General features: G+C 39.2%; 1 protein-coding gene across 4 annotated transcripts in view; it reads left to right on the forward strand.

The window, feature by feature from the left end:
* LOC114089037 (dixin) overlaps window positions 1-20,700 on the forward strand; it is a 43,840-nt gene that overhangs the window by 3,422 nt on the left and 19,718 nt on the right. For 2 of the 4 annotated variants that reach the window (XM_071616703.1, XM_027930787.3), the window contains exons 2-13: window positions 85-197; window positions 1,950-2,098; window positions 4,814-4,903; window positions 6,029-6,082; window positions 7,459-7,509; window positions 9,722-9,826; window positions 10,224-10,277; window positions 10,742-10,834; window positions 10,915-10,986; window positions 11,652-11,741; window positions 12,200-12,361; window positions 12,985-13,051. In XM_071616703.1, coding sequence (XP_071472804.1) covers window positions 2,063-2,098; window positions 4,814-4,903; window positions 6,029-6,082; window positions 7,459-7,509; window positions 9,722-9,826; window positions 10,224-10,277; window positions 10,742-10,834; window positions 10,915-10,986; window positions 11,652-11,741; window positions 12,200-12,361; window positions 12,985-13,051 — 874 coding nt within the window. In that variant the 5' untranslated portion in view covers window positions 85-197; window positions 1,950-2,062. The remainder of the gene's footprint in view (window positions 1-84; window positions 198-1,949; window positions 2,099-4,813; window positions 4,904-6,028; window positions 6,083-7,458; window positions 7,510-9,721; window positions 9,827-10,223; window positions 10,278-10,741; window positions 10,835-10,914; window positions 10,987-11,651; window positions 11,742-12,199; window positions 12,362-12,984; window positions 13,052-20,700) is intronic. The other 2 variants (XM_071616702.1, XM_071616701.1) reach the window with 1 other exon arrangement.

Consider the following 20,700-nt stretch of genomic DNA (forward strand, 5'->3'; position numbering starts at 1 on the left):
AAGACTTCTCTCTGGGATAAATAATGAACGTTGGCTTCTGAACAACTGTAGTAATTGCTTCTTTTCCTTTTTCTTCAATCACAGCCTGACTTCACCCAGTCCAATTCACAGTGCAAAGAGTGAGTCCATTATAACACAGTCAGAGGAGAAGGCAGATTTTGTGATTATTCCCTCTGAAGGAATAGAGAACAGAACAGGTACTGTCTGTCTGCCTGCTTGGGTTGGCTCAAGGAAAGTCTCTGAACTTGAAGCGTTTGGAGGTCCTGATTATCTACCTCTAAGCTCCCTAGCCTTGTCCCTCTCTGTGGTCTGTGCATGTGGGGTCAGCTGTGGAGGGCTGTAATGCCCAAGAGCCAATTAATGTAGTTATCCTCTTACTGTCCTTTCTGGTATTCTAGCTGTCAAAAATCTTGCAGCAGCATAGATAGGCCCTTTCCTGTCTGGCTGCCTATTAATTAGGAAAGGACTTTAGGGACCTTTAGAACATTTAGAAGCCTTACTTAGGTAAACAACTTTTAAAATTTATATAAATATATATATGTTTTAGATGGACACACAATACCTTTATTTTGTGGATTTATTTTTATGTGGTGCTGAGGATTGAATTCAGTGCCTCAAACGTGCTAGGCAAGCACTCTACCACTGAGCTACAACCCCAGCCCAACAACTTTTATTATTCCTATTTTTTTTACAAACAATTTTGGTACTTCTCTAACTTAAATTAGGGCCAGGAATGTAGAGTATGAATGGAGAACACACAGTAGAGAGCAAGTCTACATCAGGCTCGACATGAGGCTTCAGAGAGACCACAAAGACTTCCCTTTGTTTAGGCTTCTCCATGGTCAGTCTCATTGGTCTCCTTTTTTTTTTTTTTTAACCTAAACATAAAGAAAAGCAAAGAAGAAGCATAGCATAAAAGTTACATTGAATTTCATTCACTCATAAGTATTGTAATGAAACCGAAGTACTTGGAAGAAAAGCTGTAATTAAATTTTTCCATACTTTCTTACCCCTCAGTCCTACCATTAGGGCCAAAAAGCTAGTCATACTACTGAGTCAGAAACTCCTGGGACCTTACAGAGGGAGGAGGAAAATATTTATTGTGTGCCTGCTCCGAACCAGGTACCACCAGTCCCTGCACAGAAGTGTTTTTGTTTTGTTTGTTTTATGGTCTTGGGGATTGAACCCAGGGCCTTGTGTATGCTAAGCAAGTGCTTTACCACTGAGCTACATCCCGCACTCATAAGTTACTTCTTTTAATCTTTACCACAACCCAGAGGAATTATTATACTCCTTTTATGAATAAAGACATTTACTCCAAGAGCTTATACTCTTTTTTATTTCATGATGAATTTTAAGTTACTCTGAATACAATTAAGATAAAATAGATGAGAAAACCAGAGCAAAGAAGCCTTAAGGGTAGGGAAATAAAACCAGGGAGTGATATTAAACAGTTTTGTAAGCAAGCTTTTATTAGTTTGTTTCTTGTGTGACTCACACAGTGTTATATGTGAAAGGGGTTCAGTCGTGATGCAAAGGAATCAAAGGAATATTGAATCATGGTCTCCCTTCTAAAACTCTAGCATAACCAACAGGAATTTTGTTTTCATTACACCTGACAGTTTCTTTCTTTGTATCTGGCAAATTTAGGCTTTGGGAATGCCAATTCTAGAGAATTAAGACTCTGATGGTGGGAGTCCTACTGCTTCCTTAGAGTTTAAGAAATGGTTTTCCATAGCAGAGTGAATGATGCTTCGCTGGTCCTGAAACCTGAGTTAACAGTCAGTTCCTTATGCCTCACAAACCCCACCTGGTGGAGAGTTCAGTTTGTATGTGAGGACAGGTTCAGAAAGCAGGTGACCTGAACCTGTAAACTACTCTTGTGAACGCTTTCTGCCGGAAATCAGTGTCCTCCAACATGAACTATACCCCTTCCTTTCATTTTGTAGAGGAGACAGACTCTCCATTATCCCGAGACTGGCGACCTGGGAGCCCTAGAACCTATCTGGAGACCTCATGGGAAGAACAGCTGTTGGAACAACAAGAACATTTAGAAAAAGAAATGGAGGAAGCAAAGAAAATGATATCAGGACTACAGGTAGCTCTTTCTCTTGTTGTTTGTCTTCAGTGCACCAATTGATTATTATTTTTAAGTCACTAGTATAAATTGAAAAAAAAAAACCCTGATTTTAGTTTTATATGAGATCAGAGTTGAATGAGGGAATTTAGATAGAGTAGTACACAAAAACAAAAATTGCTAATATGTGAGTGCTTTAAATGGACTTTGTGGACTGTTTGTAGCACAGCTGTTAGGATTTCTGCAAGCTCTGGGGCCATCACCAGCCCCTACCAAGCACTTATTCTGACTCTGCTTCACAGGCAGTCTTCTTTAGGTGGTTACAAATCTGCAATTGCAGCTTTCAGCCAAGAATGGCACTGTGAATAGTCAGGAATTTTCTCCCAGGAATTCTTCACTAGGGAAGGTAGAAGAGCAAGTAATGCCGCCAGGTTTCCATTTTCCTCTAGCTAAGGGATTTAGCCCACTCCTAATGCATTTGCAAGCGGATGCCAAGTCACAATGATCAGGTAGAAAAGGTTTTCCTTGAGCAACAAAGCCCTTCAGTTTTTCCTGTACCTGCAGTGTCAGCTCGGCAAATCTCTTCAGAGACTGGTGACCCACTTGACATAGTTTCCATCCTGAATGACCCCCTCAATCCTCTGTCTTTGTGTGACCATCTCTGTTTGGGGGAGCCCTTATAGTGTGCTGATGACCCTGAAATTGCCTAGGAATATTCCTTTCTGTTTATGCTGGGAACTGCACCACTTCTGAATTGTGAAATATTTATGGACACATAAACAAAGCCCACATTATGTGTGTGGCTCTGGCAGCCGGCAGGCAATGGAGGGTGTGCTCCCAGCCAGCCAGCAACAGGGTGGGGACACAAAGGGTTCCTAAAGAAAAAAGGATATTGGTGCTGTGGTAAAATAATTTGCATAATGTATCCCCAGGAACTGAGAAGGCTTGGAGGAATGTTACTGCCTAAACATTCCCAAAGAAAGTTGTTGGTTTTTCCTTTATTTGCTCCATATTTTAAAAACATCTAGCTTATGAGGCATTTTAGGTCCTTTTTCTGCCACTCCATTAAGGAATATCTTAATGATTTTTTTTTTTCCTGTGCTTGACTAGGACGTATTCCATAGAGAACTTTGGGATTGTAGCCAGTCAGGTTTTTCCCAGGATAATTTGCATTATATGAGCATGTATATCCATCAATTTAGCTCTTGGTTTGGTTTGTATTTCTTAGCCTTGGAGAAATATGATGGCAGCTGAAACAGAAACAGAAGATAATTGACAGGCAGAAAGTCAGCATCTTAATATTCCCTGCAAATGGGAGTTTTAATTCATAGGCACATGATCACAATGAGAATTCAGTTCCATTGTAGAATACAAAAGGACTCACAGCATCCACTGGACTTCTTAACTCTTTCACGGATGAACAAATTACATGCTAAGCCACATTGAGGATTTCCGATTTATTAGTATGCCTTAGTTAGAACCTGTTGAACAATTTTCCATTAGTCACTATTTCTGTATTGCTACTCTCCCTTAGCCCCTGTATAGCCCTGACTATACATGTCTTGTACATGTCTGTGCTTCTCTCCATAACCCTATGAAATAGCCAAATTAATTTGATTTACTAATATTTTATTAGCAGTATTTAGTAGATCAATCACTGGCTGGACTTTAAGATGTTTTTATCAACACTTATGATGAAATTGTGTTATATCAATTGAACCAGGATTTAACCTCTGTAATTCTTCTCTTTTGAATTGAGACAGAATTGTATTATAAAATAGGAACATATTTTTTAATCTTTCACTGGTCTGATAGGTCTCATAATACCTTCCTAAAGGGACAGATCCAAGTTTTGGGAGTGCTAAAGTATACAATTTGGGGAGACATTCAACTTTAAGAATAAGGTTTTGAAATATAAATACAATATTAGGATAGGGTCTTGAGAGAACACACGTAGGGGGCCTAAAGCTGGACTTCCTTAACTGCCCGCCTCCAGTCACTAAATTTTTTGTTTTCTTTTCAGTGCTGGGGATGGAACCTACTGGTGTTGTATCACTGAGTTATATCCCCAGTCCTTTTTATTTTGTAAAAGTTTAAAAGAGGGACTTCCTAAGTTTCTAAGGCTGGCCTTGAATTTATAATCCTTCTACCTCAGCCTCTGAAGTCCCTGGGATTCCTGGAAACTCCCTAATATTCTAATGCAAACAGAGCCTGGAATTAAAATGAATGAGGACATCTTTGTAAAGAAGTCTTCCTTCTTATTCTATCCAGGTTGCCTTAGAAAGTAAAAATGAAGAATTATTAAAGCAAAAATCAAACAATCTCAAGTCATGTGTATTCCAAATAAGTCATTATGATACACTTTTCTAATCCAGGAAAATTCTTTACTGCTTTTAGACCCTTTCTAGTTTGAGCAGTTTGAGCAGCTCTGGTTTTAAATATGCTCTGTCACTTCTGAAAGGAAGATTTGTTTTTAGATTTTCTTCTGGGGCTAAGGAGCCCAGGAGCAGAGGGTTCACTTGTATACAGAAAGATGAAAGAGGCCTAGAGCATGGGTCTGACAAAAGAAGCTGGTCCCAAGGAAAGGAATTGGAAGTATTTAGGGGCAAAATTACCAAGGAGATTTCTGGAGGAAGCCAGACTGTGATTTCAGTTGGAGTGAGCTTACCAAGCCCATCTCTAGAGTAAGTCATCTGATGGGAATTTAAGTTTCTTTCTGCCTTTTTGGTTATTCAGGCCTTGTTGCTCAATGGATCCTTACCTGAAGATGAACAGGAAAGGCCTTTGGCCCTCTGTGAACCAGGAGCCAATCCGGAGGAACAACTGGTGAGCTCCATCTTTTGTTACTGGACACTAATCTAGTGTATATATTTTACTTATTCTTAGCATTTGACTCTGCTGACCACACCTTCTTGGAATCTGCTCTCTGCTGACTCTAACTCTTGTTGCTGACTCTGCATGGCGCTGTTTCAAGGTGCTGAAGATATGGTAGTAGGAAAACAGGCCTAAGACCCTACCCTCAGAGAGTTTAAATTCAGCTCCCCTTTGAAGCTTCCCTTTTACTGACTATGTCTTCAATGTTAGTGCCTCTCAGTGTTCTACTCTGGGTCCTCACCTGTCTTATGTAGTCCCCTGGGCAGTATAGTCTGCCTCCGTGTCTTTACTCACTTCCCATCTGTTTCTTATTTTTGTATTTGCAGTCCAAAACACTCTTTGGAGTTCTAGATTTGTATATGCAACATGCAGCTGCCTGCTGACTGTTTTCATTTATATATGGTATAAACATCTCAATTTTAGTGAGACCTAAACTGAACAGTTTTTCTGTCTTCCACCCAACTGCCAAAACTACTTGTCCTTTTGGATGTCTGTACATCTCTTTGCATCTACCCAATGTCCCAAACAGAAAGTTGGATGTCATCCTTGAATCCTTTCTGATCCTTCCCTCTACATGTAGTTGTCTCCATTCTCATAGCCACTAATTTATTCAGGCATTCATCCAGCATTCTAGTTTCCTGCTAACTGGTTCTCCTAATTCCTCTTCTGTCCTCTAATTCGTTTTCTATAAAATAACAAGAATAATATTCCTAGAGGCCAACTTCACTTTGTTATCTCTTTGCATAAGACTTCATCAATTTCCTGTCATCCTTACTGGCCCTTCATGATCTGGCCCCTATTTTCTTCTGCAACTTCATCTCTTGTCATTTTTCTTTCTCCCTTTATCTTATCCCCTGCTCCCAATACACACATACTTATTCTAAGCATTATTCATATTGTTCTACTTGCTGCACTTTGGGCCTATGTTTCCATCAGAAGGCAGGAACTGTTTCCTCTTCTAAGTAGCCTCAGTGCAGAGCTGATATCTAGAAGGTGCTTGATAAATATTTTTCAAACAAAGTGGCTTCTGAATTTCATATCATAGTTGTATAATCATCTGTTTTTGTCTTATGTTAGGTTATAATTCAAAGTCGTTTGGATCAGAGTATGGTGGAAAATCAGGACCTAAAGGTATGTCAGGACATGTGCCTTTTACCCTTTGAAAAAAAATAATGGGAGTGTTACACACAAACTTCAAGACAATTTTGTGTGAAGGGAAGGGGATGCGGAATCAGGATGTTAGCTGAACCCCTACCTGTATTTTGTCTTTAATTGAAAGACAGAGATGTATCCAAGCATGTGAAAAAGAGTAATACCTTTTAAATCATGGTTGTGGGTAATAGATATATGTGTTATAATTGGTTGTACTTTCTCTATGTTTGAAATATTTCTTTTCTAATTAAAAGAAAAAATGGGTCTAATATCAATGTGGTATTTTTATGAATACTTTGCAGAATTCTTTTAGGTCAGTGGTTTTTAATTTTTTTGAGTCATAGGTATATGACTAAAGACGTTAACCCTTTCCCCAGAAATATACCTGTGTGCATGCACACATACTCATAGATGTGAATTTTTTAAAAAAATATTTACTTTTTATTTGTAGCTGGACACAATACCTTTATTTATTTATTTTTATGTGGTGCTGAGGATCGAATGCAGGGCCTCATACGCACTAGGCGAGCACTCTACCGCTGAGTCACAACCCCAGCCCACAGATGTGAATTTTAATAGGGTAATTTTCAATCCCATCTGTGGAGTCCAGGTTAAGGATACCATTTTAGAGCCTGGTGTGGTAGCACACCCCTATAATCCCAGTGACTCTGGAGGCTGAGGCAGTAGAGCCACAAGTTTGAAGCCAGCCTGGGCAACTTAGTGAGATCTTGTCTCAAAATAAAAAGGGTGGGGTTTGGATCAGTGGCTCTGAGCAGGGGTGTATCTTCAGGGGTTCAATCCCCAGTAGTATCACACACACAAAAATCCCATTTTGGATATGTTAATTAAATGGATGCATTTTAAATATGATGCATTGGGAAATGCAAATTAAATATGATGTGTTAGGAAAAGAAGAGAGTGGAGTCCAGAAGCTCTCCAATCCTTAGCTGAACCTTAAGAACTGAGATAATTATTTAATGACATGGACATAGGCATATTTAGATATGGTTATATATTTCAGTGAGAGGGATTTAGATTATTATGATTAGATTTTCTTGTTGGTGAAGAATGAAAAATATAGAGAGCCTGTGGAGATTGATGGGGTGTTTTTTTCCTTGGCAAGACTGTTTCTGGGCAATTAAGCTGAGATGCCACAGAGAAGAATGGAGTAGGTCCTGTTCTTGTTTTTGTGGGTCAGCCTTTAATGCTTATTGGATCACATCTGTCTGCCTCAGTAGAGGGTTAATCGTTCATGGGATGGTCAACTGGGTTTTGTCTTCTCACTGACAGAATGAGGTAATGCTTCTGAAGCAACCCAGATGCCACCATCTGATGTAACTATATTTGGTTTGCAGAAAGAGCTGCTGAAATGTAAACAAGAAGCCAGAAACTTACAGGGTATAAAGGTAAAAAGGAAGATATTTAATTCTTTAAATAAAGTCTCTGTAAGGTAAAGTAGTCTATTGGTAAGTGGCAATAGTTGGGTGCTAGGAGAATCATTTTAATTTGCTAGGGGTCTTTAATAGGCTTTGTACTATTGTGGGTGGGAATTGAGGCATGTTGAAGAATGTATCTTTGTTTTGCTGAGGTTTATGTCTGGTAGTTATGATTCATGGTGCTACCATTTCCCTCTGTGCCATCTCAGTTGTCTCCACGTGTAAAGTACTTCTCTTCAATATGAAAGAATGTCCTTTTTATTCCCAAAGAAAAATATTACTTACTTAGCTTTGGAATAGTTAATAACATTCAAGTGGTTTAAAGGTATGAAAGGACAGATTAGGAAAAGTCTGCCTTCCGTTTCTGTCCCCCCAGTCATCTAGTTCTCTTTCCTGGAGGTAACGTATCAATTATCAGCAAATGTGTATATATATTGTAAAATATACATATGTATAATGTCTATTTCACCCAAATAGTAGTATACTGTAAATACAGCTTGTCACTTTGCTTTTTGCACTTAGCAAGGGATCCTGTAGATCATTCTGTTTCAATAAAGACCTTCTTAGGCATTTTTTATATTTTCATAGTGTTTTAGTATACACATATATGCTAATGTATTTATCATATTTCTATTGATGGTATTTTATTTTCCAATCTTTTGCTAATACCCATGATCTAGCTAATAACCATTAATGTATGTTACTTCATCTAAGTGGAATTTTTCTACTGAATAAATACCCAAAAGTAGAAGAGGATATTCTTAAGCCTCTGCTGTTCCCCTCTTCCTTGCATAGCTGGTCATGGACTAGCCTGAAATATAACTCAGAAGCATCTTCCAAAGTGTATTTTGTAATCTTAGTGTTTTGAAATATTTGAAAGCACAAATATGCTTCATGATCAAAGAAGTTTGGGAAGTGCTATGGTATCTTGAAGATTCCCAGTGGATAGTAGCATGTTAAAGGATCTGAGAAGGTCTGTCATAAAGAGGTTGACCTAAAAAAAATTAGAATTATTAACCAAAAAAGTACTTTTTTCTTGTAACTCATTAACATCCCATGGAGCACACTTTGCAAATGTTCTTCTAAACTACCAATGCCAGGGACATCTTAGACTGCCTTTGCCATGTACTGTCATGGCAGTTAGCATAATTAAGAACGGGCTCCCACATTGTTCAGGGCCTGCACCATTCTTTGCAGTTTGTAAAGAGAGAAAAGTCAGGATAAATATACTGAATGCAGCCCCGTTGCAGTAGTTCATTTGAGATCATGAGGGTTGGGGAAATGTGTTACAGCTGGCCCCAAGTAAGTACATCCAGCCTATCTTTTCCTAGGCATGGTAGGAACTAAGAGGGTTCACGTTGGGGGAAAGACAGCCTACAGCTGTAAGATCCTATAAATTGGAATGAGGAGCCATCAGTCCAAGAACACATTGACAGTGGAAATATAATCCCAATCCTGGTTCAGAATAGGCTTTGGAAGCCAGTGGAAGTGGGATAGCAGCAGGGCTCTGGAAGCCAGAGTGGAAGTGATCCCCGGCATTCTTTATGAGCAGAGAGGTGATTGGGGATAGGACCATCCCTTTAGGAAATGGGAACTGTACAGAGAGGTAGAGGGAAAAAGAGCTAAGCTAGATGCAGTATTTTTTTTTTTAAATATATTTAGTTGTCAGTGAACCTTTATTTAATTAATTTATTTATATGTGCTGTGAATCTAACCCAGTGCCTCACACATACCAGGCAAGCGCTCTACCACTGAGTCACAACTCCAGCCCTAGATTGGTATTTATATGCCCAAGATATAGATGAGAAAGCCAGGGTAGGAGAAGGGAGAGTTCATTGTCCAAGTCAATGTCACAAAAGTAGACTTTTAATTTGAGTCTAGGTCTATCTGATCCTATTCTCAGGACACCAGGCAGCAGGAATGAAGTTTAGGGTAGGAAAGAGTGGTAGGTGAAAAAAAAAAATCCAATTTCAGTCAGGTTGGTAGGACAATGGATAAAGTTTTCCTTAGATGCTACTCTCCTCAAAAAAGACAGATGTCAGCTTCTTATTGCAAGATCCGTATACTCTTTTTGTCTCCCAGTTTACCTTAACTAATGTTGGTCAAGGATTTAGTAACTTTTGATAATAACTGACTAATTGATTAATTGAAACCGTAATAATTAGTATGCTTTTTCCCCCAGGATGCCTTGCAACAGAGATTGACTCAGCAGGACACAGCTGTTCTTCAGCTCAAACAAGAACTACTGAGGGCAAATATGGACAAAGATGAGCTTCAGAACCAGAATGTGAGTCAAATGTATGATCTCTGACCTCAGTGAGACCCCTTATTGCTTGTAGATCCGCCATCCTGATGTCTCTTTATCTTGCTTCTGAGATGCCTGCCTTCAGTGTCTGCAGTTATCTTTATTTCCCATCAGATTAATTTTTTTCCTAGGTGAAAGCCCATACCACACTGGGCAGGAAGGTCCTTGACCTCTTGAAGTTTGAGGACAGTGAGACAAAATTGTAGTTCTGTAGTCTGATTATCTTACTTAAAGACACAGAGAGAAGCTGTGTGTTTTTATCATAACTATGCCCTCTCTGTGCTGTATGCTGTAACTGCCAACATTAATGCTGGTTACCAAATAGCTCATTTCTAGGAAGGTTGCTGCACATGCCAGTAAATTCTTTATATCATCGCAGGTGGATCTGCAGAGGAAGCTGGACGAGAGGAACCGGCTCTTGGGAGAATATAAAGTAAGAATAAATATTGGGGAAAAAAAAGAATGAATATTGTTTTAGAAATGACTTCCACCTGACTGACCTTTTATGAATAGCCCATTGTTGCTGTTGCTCAAGGAACACTAAAGTATTCTGTTTTCATCCTTGTTTTCTGGAAGGAAATCTTTTTCTTTGTTCCTTGATTTACTAGCCCCAAAGAATAGATAGCATTTCTAGGAGGATCACGGAACCTGGAGTCTGGAAACTTCAGTTCCAGGTTTATCTTTGTCTTTAACTAGCTTGGATGGCACATGGTGGTCCTCTTACAAATGGTAGTTCCCATCCTCTTTACCCTTCCAAGAATCCTTTGCACTGTGTAAGGCTGTTGTGGTGTGTCACGCCTTCCTGGTATATTGGGGAAAGGCCTGCCTGCTGAGGCTCTGTGTAATTGCATTACATAGGGTTTCGCTACACATCTGAAAGCACTGTCTCTATTACAGAAAGAGCTGGGGCAGAAGGATCGCCTCCTTCAACAGCACCAGGTCAAGCTGGAAGAAGCACTCCGAAAACTCTCAGATGCCAGTCATCAGCAGGTCAGAACATACTCAGCTACTGGTTTTCCTGTCCCTTTGGCTTGAAGAAACCCTTTTTTGATTTAATCTCTGTTTTGCAGGTGGATCTAGAACGGGAACTAGAACACAAAGATGTCCTTTTGGCTCACTGTATGAAAAGAGAGGCAGATGAGGTAACCTAGAATTTTGTGTTTTCCCTCCCACATTTCCTGGCAAAGAGGGAGATTCTGTTTGTCACCAAGAGCTAAACCAATGCCACAGACAGTTTTCTGAGAGGCTATATGGGGAGGGGGTTAAGAGTGCAGCTTCCAAGATAAAAAAAAAAAAAAAGCCTGGTTTCAAATTCCAGCTTTATTGTGTCTACACTGTGTGACCTTAAGATGAGCCCTAAGTGCAAGACTTATCTGGAAAATTGAAATACTACTGACATAATCCACATAACTAATATGGTTGTATTTAAGCAACCTGACCCACAGTCAGGTTCAAAAAATATTACACTGTTCTTATTTTGTTACAAAGCAAAGGGAGGAGGTGCTTAGAGTAGGAGACCCTCCAGTGACTGTGACAGAGGCTAATTTGTTGGCCTCCAGGCCAAAGTTTTCTTTCATTCATTCTACATCCACCATGCCTTGCAAGCATTGAGTACAACATTGATTTAGCAGGGAACAAACGGGAAAATGCATTGGTGCTCGTGAAGCTTACATTTTTACAGAGATGTTAAACAAATAACTATATACTCTGTCAGGAAGTGATAAAAATGTAAAGAAGAAAACTAAAACAGGGTGTCTTGATTCAGAACTTCCCCTTTAACAGGCATCATTTCTTCTGGCTGCTACAGGTAACCAACTACAACAGTCACAATTCTCAAAGCAATGGTTTTCTCCTTCCAACAGCAGGAAAAGGAGCTGCTTCCATCACCCACAGAGGGGTAGGTTCCTAGGAGTAGAACACAGTCCTGCCACTTCTTGTTGAAACCAGAACAGTGTCCCAGCCATCCCCTATTGACTAGGCTTCTAGTCCCCTAATTCTTGCTTCTGATGGATGTGTAAAGATGTGAGGCACTAGGGCTGGGGTTGTGGCTCACTGATAGAGCGCTTGCCTAGCATGTGTGAGGCACTGGGTTCGATTCTCAGAACCACTTATAAACAAATCAATAAATAAAGGTCCATCAATAACTAATAAAAATTTTAAAAAAAGATGTGAGGCACTAGCTAACTAAAATTAAGAATTAGTGGGCAAACAGTAGGCCTGTGTCTGAGGAGGAAACTTTCTTCCACAAAAATAAAAGATCTACTTCTCTCCTTTACCTTCTTAAGTCCAGTGGCTGGGACATGACTAATAATATGGTACTGTACTTTGGCAACAGCACCTTATTTTCATCCACAGACCAGTGACTTGCAGATTGTTCGAGATGCTCTCCGCAGCCTGCGCAACAGCTTCAGTGGCCATGATCCTCAGCACCACACCATTGACAGCCTGGAGCAGGGCATCTCCAGCCTAATGGAGCGCCTCCACGTCATGGAGACACAGAAGAAACAAGAAAGGAAGGTAATTCTCTTGTTGCCATGTTTCGCTTAAGCAAGCTCCATGAGCAAGCTTGGTTTTATGAATTTTAATTTAGATGAAGGCAGCACTAAAAGATGAATATACTATGTATATAACCAGAGATATGAAAAATTGTGCTCTATATGTGTTATAAGAATTGTAATGCATTCTGCTGTCATATATAAATTTAAAAAATTTACGTTAAAAAAAAAAAAGATGAAGATTCCAGTTGGTTTGCTCTTTGGTTTTCTTCTCAATGGAAATGTATTCATCATGGTATGACAATCCAGGGAAGGAACTCTTCATGGTAACTCTTAGTCTTAGCAGCTGCATAGTTGTCTAATTGTGGCTTTTGACCGCATGATCTCTCTTTAATGCTTATTCTTCTTCCTTTTCTGCCATAATGAAATTGGCCTTGGATGAAAAAATATATGAGAAATGCATTGGAAGCTAGAAAGCTTATCATAAATTGACACAACTATCATTAAGATAAATGTATTAAATTTTGTATTTTGTGGAAGAGGTAGTAGAAAAGTATATATTTTAGGTTTCCTTTTATGATTTAAGTTTCTTGGTTAAGTTCTTTCATTGATCATAACTTCTGTGATTTTTGTGTGGCTCCCCAGGTTTGGAGCAAGTCACCCAGAATGCAAGCAGGTAGTGAATACCGGGAATCCTGGCCCCCTAATTCAAGTAAGTACTCATCATGGCTCTGTAGGAATTTCTAGCATCTTAGACCAGAAATTTGCTATTTTTTAAGACTTACTGTAGAAAAGCCATACAATTCTTTCAATCTAAAAGAGGGCTAGATAGCTAAAGTTTGTTGATGGGATTTTGTGATGTTAGCTTGATATGGTACTTAAATTTACCTTTGGAAAAATAAATGATCAGAAAACCTCATTTACTTCGATTTGGAAAAAAAATAAATAAAATAGAAGTAAGTTTAGTTTACTTCTACTTTTAAAGAAAAAAAAAAGAAATTTGCTATTTTCCATGCAACAATATTTGGGGGATAGATTTTTCTTGTGGTACTTCGCTTTTATGTTTTTCCTTAGCAGTGGTAGAATTGAGTTAGTTCTAAAACCATGAGGGCACATATCATAATCATCGCCACCATCAACCCAACAGTCATTTAGGCACATGCAGGATGCTGCTGACTCAGAAGGGCTAGGATATCTGGAAAATATGCAAGTTCAACACATTTATGCCAAGCAAAAGCAAAATGGAAAACAACAAAGATACACATGTACACATACAAATCACCCTATAGCCATAAATAACACACATACACACACAAGAAAGAAAAAGATCAATTTTCTCATAGAGTCAAGAAATTTAATTTCTTTGGGGGAATTTTCCTTAAAAGTTTTGAGTAATTAGGTCAATAAAATTTAAGTCCTGGAAAATATTTGCACCATCTAGTGTCCATAGCTATGAATTACGTTTTAACCCTCTCCATGCCCTCTCATTCTGTTTTTTTCCGTTAGATTCACTTTGTTGGAAATCTACCTTGCCTGTCAATTTTTATTTTAGTTTACATCTTACCTTTTTGCTTAATGATATTTACATTGTCTTATTTTTACTCAAATCTAAAACTAAACAAAAAAATTTATAAAAACCAAATAGTGAAAATTTGACTGGAACTGGTTTCCTATGTTATATATACAATTTTAAAAATCACATAAATTACTCAGGAGGTTGAGGCAGAAGGATCACAAGTTTGAGACCAACTGGGGCAACTTAGTGAGATCCTGTCTTAAAATTTAAAAAGGACTGGGGATGTAACTCAGTGGTAGAGTACTTGTGTAGCATATATGAAACCGTAGGTTCAATCTCTACTACTAGAAAACAAAACAAAAAACACATTAAAAGACAGATCCTAAAGAAAAATTCTTAAAATATGTGTACAAATATGAAATTAAAATATTTTTGTAGGGCTGGTGTTGTGGCTTAGTGGTAGAGCGCTTGTCTAGTATATATGTAAGGCACTGGGTTTGATTTTCAGCACCACGTATAAGTAAATAAAATAAATGTCCTTTGGCAACTAAAAAATATTTTTTAAATGTCTATTATTAAAAAATAGTGGGGCTGGGGTTGTAGCTCAATGGTAGAGTGCCTGCCTAGCACATGTGAGGCCCTGGGTTCTATCCTCAGCACCACATAAAAATAAATAAATGAAGGTATTGTGTCCAACTACAAATAAAAAGTAAATATTAAAAATATTTTTGTAGAGTTAATAAAAATAGCATTCTCAAGCCTCTGATACGTTTTTTTCTCTTGGGTAAGGTATCTGTGTTGGGAATGAAACAAATTATTTTAGTCTCAAAATGAGTTTGAGTATCTTTTCCTAGTAATGCTTTGTAATAGTCATTTCTGTTTTTTTGAAAATATTTTAATTTTTTTGTTATCCTTTTCAGTATTTTCTCTAGGTGAGTGGTGTAAACTGCCAATGTAAATACTTCTAAATATTTGGAAATTCTTTTTCAAAAATTCAATAAATTCCTCCCTCCCTAGAAAAATTCTTTTCTTTCACACATAGTGCTTATCAAAAACACTACAAACAAGTTTACAGTGGCTTGTACACTAGAGTGTTAAAAGTTGTAGGGATACTTAAGTTCACAAATAAGTTGAAATGTCTGTCATCTCATCAAACCAAAAACTTGTGTCACTCTGCTGTCCCTTTAACTACTGACTTATTTCTCTTATTCTCCTATATCAAACTTCTTAAAATGATAGTGTCTGCTTTTCTTTTCTTCCTCACTTCCATTCACTGCTTAGTCCACTAAGTTGACTTTTCTCAGTTACTCGACTTAATCTTCTTTTTCTTTCTTTGTGGTACTGGAGATTGAACCCAGGGCCTTATGCATGCGAGGGAAGCATGTTCCCAACAGAGCTATATCTCCAACCCCTTAGTTTTCTTTTTGTTGACTGCTGTCTTGCTCACTGTCTAATCAAGTGATCACTTTTCACACCTTGTCTTTCATTGTCCTATTTTTTTTAATATTTATTTTTTTAGGTGTGGGTGGACACAACACAATGCCTTTATTTGTATGTGGTGCTGAGGATCGAACCTGGGTCCCGCCTGTGCTAGGCAAGCGCTCTACTGCTGAGCCACAATCCCTGCTCCTGTCCTATTTTTTAAAACTGAGAAAAGTATACACATTTTTAATTAGTAATCTTTGCAGGTCCTCATTGTCTTTCCAAAAGCATTTAATGTTCTTGCCTAGTCTCTTGGAAACATTCTTCTCCTTCAGCTTCAGTGTCAGCCAGTTACTTATTCAACAAATATTTGCTGAACATTCATTTTATATCATCAGTGTTTAACATTGGAGATATAAAATGAACAAGAGGAACTGCTTACTTGTTTTTGTTATCAGGGATTGAACTCAGGGGTGCTTAACCACTGAGCTACATTTCCAGACCTTTTTTTTTCTTTTTTTGTGAGATAGGGTCCCGCTAAGTTGCCAAGGGCTTCTGCTGAGGCTGCCTTTGAACTTGTGATCCTCCTGCCTCAGCTTCCTAAGCCACTGGGATTACAGGCCTGTGCCACCGCACCTGGCTTGTGTACTTTCCCTCATGGGACCTGCTATCTAGTGAGCTAGATAACCCTGTTTTCTTTCTAACTCTCTGACTACCAAATCTTCTTGAATCTCCTTCTCTCTCTCTCTCTCTCTCTCTCTCTCTCCTTTTCTTCTCCTCCCCCTCCCCCTCCCCCTCCTCCTCCTCCTCCTCCTCCTCCTCCCTCTCCTCCTCCCTGTCCTCCTCCTCCTCCCTCTTGAATGTTATATGTGCCCTGGGATTCCATTTGAGGCCGACACCTAGACCTTTTCAGATTCTCTTTAGGTGAACTTTTTCCATGGCTTCAACTGCTCTTATGAACTGATTATTTTTAAATTTTATCTTTAATTTCAAACTCTTTTCTGAGCTTCAGGGATGTATTTTTGAATGCCAGTTAGTTCTCTCTTTGCGGGTCCGAAGGACTTCAAACTTATGTCCACAAAACACTCAAGTAGGAAAGATACAAAATGTGCAATCAGACAAGCTTGGCACAGTGGTTCACACCTGTAATCCCAGTGCCTTGGGAGGCTGAGGCAGGAGGATTGCAAGTTCAATACCAACCTCAGCGACTCAGCAAGGCCTTAAGTGACTTAGTGAGACCCTGTCTCGAAATAAAATATAAAAAGGGTTGGGGATGTGTCTCAGTGGTTAAGTACCCCTGGGTTCAATGCCCAGTACCAAAAAGGTTAAAATAAAATCAGACAGATCTGAGGTATAACTTTGACTTTGTCACTTAGATTAGCAGAGTGTGTGACTGTGGACAAGAACGTCAATTAATGTTACTGAATCACAACTTTCTTGCTTATGGAATGAGATATACTTGAAATATTTGAGAATTAAATGAAATATTATGTAGAAATGATCTGGTAAAGTGTGGGGTATATGAAAGATATAAAGTGAATGTTAAGTCTCAAAATACCTTCCTTTTATTGCCCCCTGGCTATGACCTTTCTCTTTCATACCAACCAAATTTACTAAAAATTGGCCTTCTTTTTGAACTCCCTTCCTTTCTTACCATTTACTTTTTTTTTCCTTTTTCAATGCTTTATTTCCTCAAATTACTCAATACAATTTCAATCTATAGATTCTTAACGAAGAAAATGACAATCCTTAATGCTAGGCACTCCAGTAGACATTATCCATTCACAGCAAACAATTCTAGATTAATTAATTTACTGCAGACAATTCTAGATTAATTCTAAGCACTGTAAAACAAACTTAATTATGACAGGCTAGTGACAGACATTCCCTCTGCGTGCTAAATTCAAATGTCATATCAAAAATCTTAAGCCTTAGGCTTTAAGTCCAGCACATGCACAATCACTCAGACCGTGGTGATCAGGTCCAGAACCAAGGCAGGCTTTTCCTGGCTTGGAGTGGATGACTGGTTAAGGAGAGGGTTGTAAGGAGGAGTTGCAGCTCTCACCAAGGTGCAGATGAGGTGGTGGAGTTTGAGAGTGGTGAGGATCACACAGAGGCTCAGGAAATAATGACAAGTGATGGGATATCAATCCATATCCTCATCAGGCTCTCCAGCTTGAGTGAATCCTTGTTTCAGCTGGCTGAATCCCTGTTCATTTGCTCTATTATTTATACTAAATTTTGGGGCTTTTACCCTCCCCCCCTTTTGATCCTTATCAGCTACCACTGGATTTTTCCATGACATCATTTACCCTGGGGTCAGGTGGTCTCCACCCTGATCTTCTTGCCTTTCCCTTCTTATCAGGCAAGGACAGCCTACTTGGGGCATCACTCTGTTTATCAGGGTGAGGGGAAGTAACTTGTTTGAGGCCTTACTGGAGGGCTCTGTGGATGTGCCTGGTGAGACTGAAGTTTTCAAACTGGAGTTTTTAAAATGGAGTTGCTTAGGCTCAGGCCAAAAGCCATCCTCACCCAAAGCCTTATCTCAGGTAAGGCAGAGCTTGTACAAAACTTAGAATTGTTCTAGTTCTGAAGTTGATTTTTGTTTCTTAAATACCGTTTTACAAAGTTTACATATATTGTTGCTTACCATTTACTCTTGAGAGAAAACAACAATTGTCACATATTTTAAAAGGAATACAAGTGGTCATGATGGCATAGGCCCAGTGACTCAGGAGGCTGAAGCAGGAGGATCACAAAATCATTTGAGGCCAGCCTTAGCAGCTTAGCAAGACCTTCAGCAACTTAGACCCATTCTCAAGACCAAAAATTTAAAAAGGACTAGGGATGTATCTCAGATGGGTTTCATCCCTAGTGCTTTAAAAAAAAAAAGTAGTACAGTAAACTAGTGGAATGGAATTGAGAGTTCAGATAAAAACTCGTTTATCTCTAGTCAGTTGACCAGGGAAATGGCATTGGAACAACTGGATATCCATATGAACTAAGGCCTCTACCATTCACCATATACAAATTAACTCAGAATGGATCAGTGATCTAAAAGTATATGAGCTAAAACTATAAAACTTTCAGAAGAACATAGGGAAAGTGTTCATTTGGCAACAGATTTTTAGATACAACATCAAAAGCATGTGCAGTAGGGCTGGGGTTGTGGCTCAGTGGTAAGAGTGCTTGCCTAGCACGTACTGTTATACTCGAATTCAGGACCCCCCAAAAGACCACCAGAGACCAAAATTGATGTAAGCAGCAAAGAGGTGTTTAATGCGAGCTAGCTCTGTCCTCCACGCGCACACAGCAACTGGTGACGCTGAGAGGCCCCGAGCCCAGGGTTTGCGGCAGTTTTATACACTCTTCGGGGAAGGCAGGGACTTCACATACATCATAGCATCTCTTAGAAAATCATCACACACCACGGGAAAATCATAAAACAACTTTAAAACATGATTAGCATATTCATTGGCAGGAACAAGTTGGGTAAGGGTGATTGGTTACTACAAGGGGGGGGGGATTCGTTTGAACTGATTGGTTTAAGCCATGAGGGGTGTGCTGCTGAACTCATGGTTTCCCAACATGTTATCAAACCACCATAAACTACTGGGGGGTCATCTGGCATCCCAGGTATTTTCCCTGTCTCATGCTCATTGGTTGCCGCAGTCTGGCTGGGCACAATCAGGAGCCACTTGTCAAAAGAAACTAACTTTATTTTTAGAACCACACACGCCAAACAAAACAGCCTCTCAGGAAAAACCCCCAGAGCCTCAACTGCCACCACCGGCTTTCCACAAGCCTCTCTCTCCCACACAAGCTTCTCCCCACCTCCCACAATCCTCCTGCTCTTGAGGCCAATTGGCTGGGTCACGTGGGCGGAGCCAAAAAAGTCCCCCAATGAGCAGCTCCGTGGTCTGAAAGGGCAGGGAAACAGTCCAATGAGCATCACCGCAGAGGAGCCAATCAGCTAGATGTTGCTGGGGCCGAGGAGCCAATCAGCTAGATGTTGCTGGGGCCGCTGTGAGCCAATCATCAGCCGGCAGCTGGAAGTTTGCTGGCAGCTGGAAATTTGCTGGGGCCCCTTCAGCTGTGGCTCTCAACATCTCCCCCTCTCTGTTTAAACAATAAGCATGTGGCTTAGGGACCGTGTCTGTTAGGCAGTCCAATTCAACATATGGTCCTTACCCGTCATCGGATGAACTGACCTCTAGGCGTCAGCCTCCTGTCTTAGGTTGGTACCACTGCAATTGGATCATACCCGTCACTGACTACCGGTCCAGCATACAGCTATACTTGTGGATAGGCCTTTGCACCAGTGGGGGGGGGTGAGGTTCTTTGCCTCACCTCTGTTGGCCCCCAAATTTTAGACCATCACTAGTAGAGGAGGATGCAAAATGCCATGACATTAAGCCAATTGAGGGCTCCTTTGAAAAATTGTACCACCGGTGACATCATCAGCAAAAATACCCCAACACTACCACAAGTCGCTGCACCAACAGATAGTTCACAATGCATACAGGTGAGCTCACAATGTGTTCAGGCAAGTTCTGCAAGCAGTTCAGTGATGGCTATTGTAGAAGCTGTAGATTGGTTTTATCTTTGACTTCACCAGCACTGGAATGAAGATAGGAATTCTAGCAATAATGGCTAAAGAAAAAATTATGTAACAATTTTCTTAACAATTTACATTGTCTTCACCGGCACTGGGATGAAGATAGGAATTCTGGCAATAATGGCTAAAGAAAAAATTATGTAACATTACAGAAGGCACTAAAAGAAAACACTTTTCTTAACAATTTACATTGTCTTCACCGGCACTGGGATGAAGATAGGAATTCTGGCAATAATGGCTAAAGAAAAAATTATGTAACATTACAGAAGGCACTAAAAGAAAACAATTTTCTTAACAATTTACATTATCTTTAAGAGAATTATTAAATATAATGAAAAGGAAAGGTGAAAGTAAACAAACAGATCTGTTAACCTTCTTTTTTGTTTACATATTAAAACAATCCTCAACAGTTGTTTACCCAATTTAAATTAAACCATATAAATCACGTGAAAAAAAAATATTTGGATCCATTTTATCATGAGCGCTCATCATATATGATATATGGACATACGTACATTCAAACATATAACACAAAACACAACTGTGCACACATAATATAATACATACAACACATAACATTATAGTAAAGGCCTTATAACTTTTTACAGGTGAAATCTCCATTGCAATGTTTAAAAACTCTATAGTCAAAAAATAGAACTGATCAGCAAAACATTAACCTAGGTCTGTATGAGCTCAAAAAACAAAATAGAACTTCATGATATGGCAAAGGGCAATAATAAAATAGATATTGAAAAAAGCATCCTTGTTCTGTTGCAGATGTAAGAATAGCCAAACTGGAGTTTTG

The sequence above is a fragment of the Marmota flaviventris genome, chromosome 9, assembly GCF_047511675.1.
Source record: "Marmota flaviventris isolate mMarFla1 chromosome 9, mMarFla1.hap1, whole genome shotgun sequence".
Taxonomy (NCBI): Eukaryota; Metazoa; Chordata; class Mammalia; order Rodentia; family Sciuridae; genus Marmota; species Marmota flaviventris.